Genomic DNA, 12993 nt, shown 5'->3' with positions numbered 1-12993 from the left:
GATATTCGCCGTGTATTAGAAAAAAATACGGTAAGATCACACTAATAAAACCTTTGAATTTATATTTGTTTTCTGTTCACAAGTGAAACTCCCAAAAAAATGTTGAAGTTAAAAAATGGTGAAGTAACTCGTTGGTGCACGTGTGTGTAGTTTAAAAGAGTTTGTATGTATATCATGACCTTTTCTACATAATATATATGCTCCCATTAAAGTTAACAATTTACTTTTCATAAAAGAAAATCACAATTGTCTCCTCAAAAAGTTATCTTTTTTGTTTTAATGAAACTTTCTGTAGTTTAGTATTAAACTTAATTTATATAAATAAAATAGAAACAAGAAAACTTAAATAATGAAATTTTCTAATATTAAGTTTTAATTTTTCTGATTTTTTTTTCTATTTTTTTAGTTTATAATGTTAATTGATTTGACTTTTTGAAAATTAATTTATTAAAATTTTCATTTCAATAATTTAAGCTTAATTTGTTTTGGTTTCTATGTGTTTCCATGATTTTAATTAGCAAGTGGTAATAAAAGAAGAACAACTTTATGATTTGATTTTGTTGGGATACTTATGCCTTTGTACATCTTTGTAGGGAACAAAAACAATTGAAGCGATTTTGTTAGATTTTCCCAGAGGCCATGACAAGATATGCTTGCATTCCAAGGCATTTAAGAAGATGAAGAATCTTCGATTGTTTATAAATCGAAATGCACAATTTTCTGCAGGACCAGAATATCTCTCTAATGAGATAAGAGTGTTTGATTGGCCTGAATATCCTTCCTCATTTTTGCCTTCTAATTTTCATGGAAATAATCTCACTATATTAAGAATGCCTTTTAGCCTCATCAAGGAGTTAGGCGGCCTAAAATCCAAGGTACCGCTGTTATTTTCAATATTTCTTTCTTTAAGTATGAAACAAAATTTAATTGAACCTAATACATTTATTTTATTTAATTTGTACAGAACTTGACAGTTATGGATTTATTTAAATGTAAATCCATTCCTGATCTTTCAAGTAGCCCAAATTTAGTGAAGTTGGATCTTACATTGTGTGAGAACTTAGTTGCGGTTCATCATTCCGTTGGATTCCTTGATAAGCTTTCGAGATTTTCTGTTGACGGATGTTGCAAGCTTATGATTTTGCCGAAAAGATTCAAGTTGAGATCTCTACGTGCTTTTAATCTTGATGGTTGCTGGAGTCTTGAAGACTTTCCAGAGATTGAGTGTGAAATTGAATTTTTACATATGTTAAATCTTCGTGACACTAGTCTAAAAAAACTACCTTCATCAATTAGCAACCTTACTCGGCTTCAAGAATTATCTGTAGCAGGCTGCATTGATCAGTTGCAAAGTCTACATATTGTCCAAGTCCACGGTGATTTAGAAGTACCAATACACATTGGAAAGGTGGAGGAGGATGGTATACAATCCACGCCATCTGTTGTATCTACAGGCGAAGAATGTGAAATTGCATCAACTACTACTGCAGAATTGACTCCGACAAATTCAAGCATTTTTAATGATGCTGGTTCCTCCTCGAGCGCGATTTGGAAATCCCTACAAGTTTTAACTCTTCGATTCTGTTGCCTGTCAGAATCAAATTTCTTCAAGAATGGTAATTACTTTCCCGCTTTGGATAGGTTAGATCTAAGTGGGAGTGATATTGTTATCTTTCCAGTTCAAAGCGTCAGATTTGATAGGTTGCAACACCTTTGTTTGAACAATTGCAAGAAACTTGAAGAAATTTTACCTCTTCCATCAAGTATAGCAAGTGTTAATGCTCGTGAATGCACGTCATTGGAAAGTTTTGCCCTACTATCTGAAATACTTATTAAAACAATGGAATGAATTTTCCCAACCTCCTAAGGATTGACTTGTACGGATGCCATAAACTGCTTGCGAAAATGAGCTGGCTGATTCCTTCACGGAAGAGTTATGTACGTCTCTTTTCCTCTCATTCTTTTTCAACATGTTTGTGTGTGACCTTGGTTTATACCTTGTATTGCTGAAAGTTTTTTTATTTTTATATTTGTATAACAGAGACATTCTAAGGAACAAAATTGGGCATACCTACTTTTTTTTGAAGATAAAGTCTCATGTATTCACTTATAAAAGTGTTTGGATACAAGCTGGGATAGTACCTACAGACCAGATACTATCTCTAATACTAAGTGCATCTCGACTTAAAGCATGAGCTACAACATGACCAGCTCTAAGAGTATGCCTCACAGTCCAAGATGTGAAAGAGTTCAAAATAGACTTGGCGTCCCTAACCCACATAAGAATCATTGACTTCACTAGCCTTGAGATAGTTGACAACTTGTAAAGAGTCCCCTTCCAAGATGAGTTCCTTCCAGCCTAGTGACTTGCAGAAAATGGATGCTTGCAGGAGAGTATAGGCTTCTGCCAATAGGGGTCAGGGTAGAGATCATGCTTCATTCTCATAGTGGCCTTAACTGTTCCTTCCCAATCTCGAATAACAGCTCCAATACCCACCTTGCAGTTGTTTTTGTCAAGGGCAAACAATTCAACTTTAGCTGGCCACGTGTAGGAGCTTCCCATTGAGATGACCTCCCCATATCAGTTGTTGGAGTTAGGGGTGTAAACCGGTCGGTCCGGACCGGAGAAACCGACCGGACCGGACCGGACTGACCAAATGCATGGTCGGTTTCGGTCCAATACATAGGAGAATTTCGGTCTTCGATCCGGTCCTGGGGTGGAGATTTCTCGGACCGGACCGGACCGGACCAACCGAATAAAAAATAAAAATAAATAAAATATTATATATATTATTTATATAATAATTGTACAATTAATAATATAAAATTTTAAATAAGTTATTAATACTTGTTAATATTTTATAAATTAACAATATTTTATATATATCTTCATCTAACCTATCATTATTAACAATATAAAATTTTAAATATGTTATTAACACTTGTTAATATTCTATGAATTAACTAATATATAATATCAATTAGTTAATTATATAATAATTATATAAATTAATAATGTAATTTATTATCATTAACCATATAAAATATTTTTTTATTGAGTTTGTTACATAATTCACATTAATAAGTCACTTAATTTAATTTAGTATTTTAAATAAATTTTTTTTATTAATTGGTTTAAAAAAAAAAAAAAAGGCCGGAACGAATGGACCTACCGGACCGGACCGGACCGATAATTACCGGTCCGGTCCGGTCCCTATGGGGTGTTCGGTCCGGACCGACATGTTTACACCCCTAGTTGGAGTCTTGGTAGCATGTTGAAGTTGACTGAGCTCCTCGATGAAAACCTTGGCTTGTTGAATAGGGAGTTAGGATGCTCGAAAGTTTTGTTAAACACAAGTTCATTCCTTCTTTTCCATATCATCCAAGTTGTGATAGCAAACTCAATCATCACCTCATCTCCTAGGAACTCAAACAAACTTTCTACCAGTTGTTTGAAGGACTGTGATTGCAGGCTTGTCTTTTGAAGCTTCCTGATGCTTTGACCCCAGACATCTTGGGCAGATGAGCATTCCCACAATGCATGCTCAATGGTTTCTGGATATAAATGACAGATGGGGCAGGAAGCATCTTTAGTAACCTTTCTCTGGAATAGGTTTGTTTTTTAGGGAAGAGCATTTAGGCAGGCCCTCCATAGAAAGGACTTTGTAGCATTTGGAATCTGCAGATGCCATACTTCAGTCCAGGGTTCAAACACCCTCTCGAGCTCAGAGGCTTGGCCTACCTCTCTTTTATCCAACTCATCCTTTAAGTAGTAAGCACTCTTGACTGAGAATGTGCCAGTAGGGGTGCATCTCCATATCACCTTATCTGGCTTCTAGTATGGACTGAGGGGTATCCTCTTGATAATTCTAGCTTCTGTGCTGTTAAAAAGTGCTTCTAGCATGGGAAGATTCCATTGGTTTGTAGAGTGGTCGATGAGCATAGCAACTTTAGTGTCCACTGGCAGGAACCTGGTTGAACTTTGAGGTCTAAAAGTGGATTTCTGAGGGATCCACTTATCATTCCAGATGGTCACAGAATTTCCATCCCCAATATGCCAAATTAAACCTTCCTCAAGAAGTGGTTTAGCAGAGATAAAGCTCTGCCATAGGAAGGATGAGTTGTAGCCCACTTTTGCTGTGAGGAAGTGCTTTCCTTTGAAATATTTTCCTTGAAGTACCCTGGCAGCAAGTGAGTCTGGAAATGAAAGAATCCTCCAACATTGCTTGGCTAGGAGGGCAGCATTAAAATTTTCAAAGTCTCTAAGGCCCCGACCTCCTGACTTCTTAGACTTGCTCATCTGTTTCCATGCTACCCAATGTATCTTGTGGTCTTGGGACTGCTGCCCCCACCAGAAGGATCTAATCAATTTGTTGAGGTCATGAAGTAATTGTTTTGGCAGCTTGAAAATTCCCATGCAATAGGTGGGGATTGACTGGATCACAGCCTTTACAAGGATCTCCTTCCCTGCTTGTGATAGCAGTTTGGTTTCCCAGCTGCTTAGTTTGGCCTGCACTTTAGCTAATACCCCTTTGAGAAAGTAGGTTCTGGATCTGCCAATGAGGGCTGGTAAACCCAAGTATTTCTCACATGAAGTGGTCCCTCCAAAGTAAGAGATATTGACATTATATTTCCAAGAAAGATGATTCCAAACTGGTTCAGCTATTGCAAGGATGCCCATGATATTTCAAGGTTTAGATTTGAATGTGTGTCAGAGCTCGTGGTCATTAGAAGTGTTGGGATCCATTTCCTAAAGAAGCATGAAAAGAGGCATTAATCCTCAGTTTGGGAATTGGAGAATGACGATGAAAATCTATAGGATGATTTGGATTCAGAGCTTAAACTAATTGGGTTGTAATTAAAAGGTGCAATCTTCAATTTTATTTGCTGTTTCGCTACCTTCTTGAGATAGGGAGATGCATGAACATGAGAAGATGGAATCCGGACTGAACCAAACATATCACTATCCATGCTTTCAAGCCATTGTTTATGTGGAATTTTATCGCTTTAAGTGTGTATAAAGAATCTGTAGATCATCTGAAGCTGTCACAGCGACTCGCTTCAAATGCTGACGTAGACGGTATCTCTTTAAGGTAATTTATTTCTTTTTTGTGCATTCTTTATTTCATCTGGCACAATTTTCTCACTCCAACCAAACAGACCCATGACTTTTTTTGCACATAAAATTCTGTGTGCCAATCTTTTCAAATTAATGGGTCTGTTTTTAGGATTTGCTCTGTGTTTTGTGATTTTCTCAGTGTTTTTCTAATTTGCACCAATGTGACAGGCTAGGAAGGGAAAATTTGTAGGTATTTTCTTGATTAGATAAGGGTCGAAGGCGTAAATATCATAATTCATGAGTTATGCCCTTTAGTTCATAGGACCATGACTAGGGTCAGTCTTGTTTAGAGAATGATTTGCTTTTAAAAGTTAGATTGACAAACTTTACCATCCATTCCAAATCGTCACACCTACATTTTCTTTTGAAATGCTTCATGTACACTCAAGTAATATTTAATAATTATATTTTTAAATTAGTATTTTTTCTTCATGTAGAGACAACTTTGAATAAGAATGTTTTGAATATTGAAATTCTAGCAATTTTCATTTTATGTGTTGAAAATATGTTTAACTTAGTTGTTGCAGAGATATGATTCTATTCCAGCAGAGGTTCCTGACCCAAAAGCCAAAAGGGTTAGTTTAGCTTAAGAAGCCATAGCATAAGCAAGGCCATGTGTATGAATTGCTGCTTGGCTATAATAATGTTGAAAAAACTGGGCACCTTTTGGCTCTTAGTCTGCAATCCAAAAGATTGCTTTATTTTAATCTATTCTCCTTGTTTCCATTTCTTTTTCTTTTCTTTTTTTTATGTTGACTCCTGCTATTTTGTGTCATGATACATTTGAAAAGCATTAAAACTAATATTAAAGAAGATGAAAACATCTCACAATTCTTTTCCATTATAAGCTGCCTGATCATTGGGATGAAGAAGTGGATAGAATATGGAAACCCTCCAAGGTACCTAATCCACATATAAAGGACCATGGAAGCGCAAGGTATCACAATTAACCTTAATTGCTACATAAAAAGCTTGAAGCTTTATTCTTCTTTGCAGTTTATGATAAAATTGCTCTTTTTGACTTGACAGAAAATTAAGAATCCCAATTATACAGGGAAATGGAAGACTCCTTGGATTGATAATCCATGTATACTTGTTTAAAGCTTGTAAACAGAATGCAACAAACAAAAGTAACACAAAAGAATTACGTGATTCAATCCTAGGATCTACATCCATAGCAGGAACTATCTAGAGATTTTATTGAGGATCAATAACCACAGCTTTTGAGAATACAAGATCACACACACTCAGCCTCTCTTTTACAAAGCTATTAGAAAACTCTCTGTCGATCTCTCTGTACTCTCCTTTGAATTTCAGAAAAATGTATATCTTTTCCCTTTACCACCAACTCATATTTATATACATATTTGTAGGAGCATATCAGAACAGAAAATGCCCCTCTCGATAAATCTGGTATACTTGTCATTCTGATATTGGCTGCAAGGTCATTTTCTAATTTTACGGGTGTCTTCTTTCAAATGGTTGACACCACTTTATAACATATTTGATTAGTGTTTTACTCATTTTCAACATATATTCAGGATGATATCATTCTTGGAGTGGATACAAGAATCATTGAAGGACCCATAATCACTGAAAAGAACTGTCTTGGTGTTTGCCTTCTTTCAACAAGGTTAGTTCACAACTACAACTGCATCGACACTACCATACTAGTCAAGAATCAAGGTTGTCACAACACTCACCCTCATGAAGAATCACCTTTTCAAGTGAAGTTTCATTTGTTGCAAACCAAGAAATGAAAGTTGCATTTGAGTTGATGTTACTGGATCACGTCATCTGCATACTGTGAGTCTATTTTCAAGAATTAAATTGGAAAATATCATGTGTTTTTTTTTTTGGCTTACATATTTGGTGCTGTGTCACTACCTCTTGTAGAAACTATAATTGTTTTCATAATTTTATTAGGCTAAATGATTACTTTGGCTTGTTTATCATGTTTTGCAGGAGAAAGAATAACCGGATGTATCAAGTCATGTCAGAAGTTTTGTAGAAACAATATTGTGGTTGCTTTCCTTTTATGTATATATATATTATAAATTTTCTGGGTTTGGTTTATTGAAGATCTTTGCTCATTTGTTTCAAGAGTTGTGGATACTTTTTGGATATATTGAATACATTACGATTGTTCATAATGCATGCGTTTTAACTAAAGTGACATTTTAGTAGGACATTTATTTTTACCTTTTGCACATAAATGATATGACCAAGACAATGGTGTCCACATACTACCATCTAGCTAAAATCAAGCGACTCTAATGATGTCATGAATTTCTTGCCATTACAAGTTATCATGTTTAGAGAAATGTTTTAGTCACAAAGAGACCATACAAAATTAAATCTGCAAATTGATATAGCTTGAAAGTGATACATTAGATTGTAAAACTACTTTTATTATAAAGTAGATCTAACGTATCATATGAGACAATGTCAGTTTGTGGATTTGCTTTTGTGAAATCTCTTTATAGATATAGGACATCTCGTATGTTTAACTCTAGGAACCTTATAACTATCTACCTTAAAATAAATCTTGTCTCCAATTTATGCCTCCAACAGAGTAATCTGTCCATCTACTAACAAAAAACAGAGCATCTAAGCACATCTAGAGCATTTCAAAAAACTTTATTCGAGCAATACCTATTAAGCAAGATATCATTAATTAGAAGTACGTATGTTCAATTAGAAATTATAATAAAGGCTTAATTGTCCCATGTGTAAGATGGGATGTCATGCATACATGTCTAAAGGAATAATTCTTGAAAGAAATATGAAAGATTTTTAAGACTTCTATCACAGTTGTATTTTTAATAGAAAAATTGGGTACATTTCGATTTTTAGATAATTAGTGGGAATGATTGTCAAAAATGATAGTGTAGGATATGATTGCAAATTGAGGGATAATTTGAAGATTTTTTTGTTATTCTTTTTCTCTTTTTTGATGAGTAGGGTTAGACAATAGGTTGTTTGATGAGTAGGGTTAGACAATAGGCAGCCTTCCTTTTAGGTTAACATCGATCACTTACAATCTCAATGAAAAGATAGAATTTTGTATCTCTACATGATTACTTGTGCTAGATTGGCTATGGTTTGTGCATCCGTGCAATTTGCTGCTGATCTTTTTCTGCAAGACTTCTTGTAAGATTCTTTGGACGGCTTAATTGTCTGTCTAATGAATTAAGAGTGCAGAGGTATTCCTTCAAGGAATGAGGTGATTCTTTTTCTTTTTCTTTGTTTATAGCTTGCCTTGCTGAAAGTTTTTTTATATCCGTATGACAGGGAGATTCTAAGGTACAAAATTGGATACACCGATATAAGAAGAGCATTGGCATTATATTTCCAGGAAAAAGGATTCCAAGCTTGTTCAGTCATTGCAAGGAGCTAGTGATAGTAACTTGTGTGAACTAGAGTTGTGGTCAACCCAGAAATGGAGAAGATTGAAATTTGAATTAAAATCAAGGATAGATGGAGCCTCTTCTCGCTTCAGCATTTAAGATTTGATTTGAAAAAATCAAATCATATATGGCTGGGACGCTCTCCGTCGCCTCAGAGTAACCAGGATAATTAACGGTTTAGATTTGAATGTAATTCAAACATTGTGGTATTTAAAGTGTTGGGAGTCCATTTGGTAGAGAAGCACGAAGAGAATGCAAAAGATCATACCCGAGCACCCGAAACTGCAGGAAGAAACTCAACTTGCGAAGGTAACATCTTTGTTTCTATATATATGTATGATCAATTTAAACAATAGATGCAAAAACTCGAATTAGCACCAAGAAAGCTATACCCTTTTGTTTGGTTGCAAAGAAAACCAAGGAAATAAAAAGGGACCACAACTTTGAGGAAAAAAGAATCTCTTTAAAGGATCACTTGAGTCTAGCCATTGTTTTCTCAAGCCCCAAATACCGATATTTCCAAATTTCATTCTGATGTCTGTTCCTACAATTTCCTAGCAATCGCATACCACCCATGGATATGTTTAAACTAAACAGTCAAAATTCATATGTGCACTAGACAAAAGAATATAACTTCTAATCAAAACAATTAATTAACATGAACCGGGAACTTGGAAAACAGTCAGAACAGATTAAAATTGTTGTAACAAAATTCTTGATTAAAAAGACATGTAATTTAATGCAGAAATATGTTACCTGGTTCCACTAGAGGTTGCATAAGACCAAGCACTCTTTACTCTTAAGAGAGACAAAAAAAGTACTGAGAGGGAGTTATTTTCGTTCTTTTTTTTTTTTTTTTTTGTTCTTTGAGAAAAAAAACATATTGTATTCATTAATAATAGATATTATAAACTAGACCTAAAACATACATTACAAGCCAGCTATAACATTAATAGCTCCCTAGTACACACTCATGATTGACATAGTCTAGTCCAAGCTGCAAACTTCTACAGATTCCAAGTCTGAGAGATAGCACAATTATATCCAAGATAGAGTTAATCAAATCCCATATTTCATCTAAGATGGAGTAGAGTTAACCAAACCCCACACTTGGAGGATAAAAATAACATAAACAACAACTGTAATGGCACATGAGAGCCACGCACCATCGTGGGGGTATGGTGAACGGTCAGGTCTGAAGTACCCAGTGGTCCTGGACCCAAAAAGGCGGTGCGTGGCGACAGAAGGGCACCCTGAGTGGTGCCACGTGGAATACACGTAATCTCTTTGGGCCTCTCCTTGTGAGGTGGCTCAATCTTGGCCCTCGTGCCACTCGTGCCCGCCAATATATATATAAAAGAGTAATGCTACGGATCAATCATTGCTCACGATTGATTCACAGCACATCTTACATGTCATGATTTCACTTTTCTTTCTTTTTCTTTTTCGTTTTCTTTTTGAAAACCCGCTAACCCGTTTCCCCCCTCTCTTTCCCGTTTCTCTCTTCTCAATCGTGTCCCCGTCGCAGTCCAAATCTGTCGTCGCCGTCGATTCGGCCTCCCACTGCAGCCACCAACCACCACCATCAAGCCCATCCTCCTCCCCCAGCCAAAGGGCCGTAGCTCCTCCACACGCACTCCCATAGCCCAACCCCACGCACCCACATTGCGGCTCACATTCTGCCACCTACAACCGCATGTCGCCTCCCACGAGCATGCCGGACGTCCACCCATCGGCCATACCCTCCTTCCCCAGCCCACACCGACTGCCCACATCGACCGTTTCTCTCTCCCTCACGGATCCTCTCTCCCTCAATGCCAAAACTGCACCGTCGGCCGCCATCTCTACAGTCGCCGCCACCTCGACAGTCAACGCCCGAGAATGGGCGAGGGGCAGGAGGCCTTGGGCGACACGAGTTTGGGGAGAGAAAATAAAAATAAAATTTAAAATGAGAGGGAAGTGAGTTTTGTTATGGGTGTTTTTGGTCATTTCCCTATGGTATGTTTTGGATGATCCCAAACAATGGGCTGATGGCAATACATATATATATATATATATATATATATATATAATATAACTAAACAAATACTAAAATATATATATACTAAAATATATATACATATTTATATATCACTAAGGAATGTTTGAAAATAATTTATATCTCATATCATCTCATTTCACCTTATTTCATTCTCAAATATCATTTAAATACAAATATTTTCAAATTAATCATTACAACTTTTTCAAACTAATCACTATAACCTTTCCAAACTTTTAAATAAAAACTAAAATGGATCCTTAACTAATCTCAACTCATCATTACAACTTTTTCAAATTTCAACACAAAATATAATAAACAATTTAACTTTTTCAAATTCTAAAATAATAATAATATTAAAAAATAATATTCTAACAATATTTCATCATCTTAACTCAACTCTACTTAGTTCAACATCCAAACACCGTTTTGATTACGAAAACACATTGCTGTATTAAATGAATATTTTGAAGGTGGTTTCTCGAGTTTTAAATACTTTAGAAAATAGAAAATAATTTACACATAATATTTTTTACAACACTTTACATAATTATATTTTAAATGAGAGATATTTTCGTAAAACATCTTATAGAAGTAATATAATTTTACAAAAATACCTTCATTTTATAATATTATTGTACAATATGTTGTGTGTATATCGTTACTTTTAGAAAATATTGAGGAGTTCTGACACTGTACACGTTGTATTTTTTGAAAGGAAAATGATATTCTCACTGAAACTCCTACCGTATTGCATTTTATTTAATTTATTTAATTTTTTAATTTAATAATTAAATAAGTATTTTTAATTGAATTTTTAATTTTTTTATTTTTAAAAAAATTAAAAAAATATTGTTAAAATATTATTTTTTAATAATATTATTATTATTTTAAAATTTAAAAACTTTGAATTGAAATTTGAAAAAATTGAATTGTTTATTATATTTTATGTAAAATTTAAAAAATTATAATGATAATATATGATGAGATGAAATGAGATGAGATCATAAACTCATATATATAAATGAGTTTAGTTGTATTGATATGAAAAATTAAATTTATATTATAATAAAAATAATTTTAAAATTTGATATCTCAAATAAATTTATATAATTATTTTTTATATTTTCGTTTAAAGTCGCAGCCCTCATCCTTTACGTGGGAGGAATTGCTTGATACTCTAAAGTTATGTTTAGATAGTAAGATGATTTTAAATATTTTGTAAAAAAATTATAACAAAATAATAATAAAAAATATTGAAAGGTAAATAAATAAATAATAAATAATAATAAAATATTCTCATAATATTTTATTAACCAAACTAGTGCTTAAATAATTAATACAAGATGGGCACGGCCCAGTAAAGTCACTGTGGCTATAAGGGCCACGTCCCATCGAGAATGCTATTTTTGGATATTGAACTGATTTTATATGATTTGAGAGATGCTACCCATCCTGCCCTTATGTCCCGTTCGGAGATCCCGCTCGACGTGGACAATACACGTTGCAAATCCCGCGCCACGGACGATAAGTGAGATTAAAACACACGGGCGAGACACACGGGTGAGACCCATCCCCTTCAAGCAGCCTTCGCGAGCAGAACCCGTTCGGACCCAGCCATCGACACCGCTGCCGAGCTCCATCTCCGACCTCATCTCCCCTCCCTCCATCTCCGACCTCGCATCTACATTTTTCCCTTTTTTTTTTTTTTTTCCTCCCCAGACCTTGCGCGCTCTCTGCTTCTCCCTCACCTGTCTACCCCGTTCGGCGCAGCCATCTCCCCAAGCCCCACGAGTTTGAGCACCACCAGTCTCTCGGCCATCTCTCCGACGGATCGGACCCAAGGTCTGTTGTTTTTGTTTCCCTTTCTCAGTTTCACCTGCAATTATTGATGTCCGAAGGTTTTTTTTTTTATAATATATAATAATATATTAAATTGTATATATAATATATAATTATATATCATATATGAAATAATTTTATATTATAATTTATAAATTATAACATAAAATGTTAATCTTAAATATGAAAAACCGGTACGTACCGGTTCGGTCCTAGATTTTGTCTAAAATCGAACTGAATCGGACCAGTTATACCCCTAGTTCTGTGGTTTTTTGTTTTATCTTTCTATGCAACATATCTTATTGTCTTGTAACAAATTATAGTTAATTTCTTTCAACATTTTTAATTCAATAATGTAATCATAGATTAGACAAGCAAATTATCCATCCATATATTCTTTCCGTGAATCAACTGGCCTTCCTTGTTTGTTGTCCTTGTCTTTGATCAGCTTGGTAATATCGTTTTTATGTTTCTCTACATTGGTTTGATTCATGCTTTGGGTAGGCTATGTATCTCTACACATTCTTGTGCAAGATTGGTTATGGTTTGTGCAAGATTTCTTGTACTGCTATGTACAGCTGTAT

The 12993-nt window shown here is 34.9% G+C and overlaps 2 protein-coding genes across 2 annotated transcripts in view; both read left to right on the top strand.

The window, feature by feature from the left end:
• LOC121244099 (disease resistance protein RUN1-like) overlaps window positions 1-12993 on the top strand; it is a 209133-nt gene that overhangs the window by 19505 nt on the left and 176635 nt on the right. Inside the window, exons 4-5 of the mRNA XM_041142145.1 lie at window positions 666-875; window positions 965-1001. Of these exons, the coding sequence (XP_040998079.1) occupies window positions 666-875; window positions 965-1001 (247 nt within the window). The remainder of the gene's footprint in view (window positions 1-665; window positions 876-964; window positions 1002-12993) is intronic.
• On the top strand, window positions 1864-8698 carry LOC121244108. The gene is made up of 6 exons (XM_041142160.1): window positions 1864-1938; window positions 5968-6056; window positions 6149-6206; window positions 6661-6774; window positions 6817-6925; window positions 8414-8698. Exons 1-5 carry the CDS (start codon window positions 1906-1908, stop codon window positions 6877-6879), a joined length of 357 nt encoding a protein of 118 aa, XP_040998094.1. The 5' UTR covers window positions 1864-1905; the 3' UTR covers window positions 6880-6925; window positions 8414-8698.

This window comes from Juglans microcarpa x Juglans regia, chromosome 8S (genome assembly GCF_004785595.1).
Source record: "Juglans microcarpa x Juglans regia isolate MS1-56 chromosome 8S, Jm3101_v1.0, whole genome shotgun sequence".
Classification (NCBI taxonomy): Eukaryota; Viridiplantae; Streptophyta; class Magnoliopsida; order Fagales; family Juglandaceae; genus Juglans; species Juglans microcarpa x Juglans regia.
This window is presented reverse-complemented; position numbering and strand designations above follow the sequence as displayed.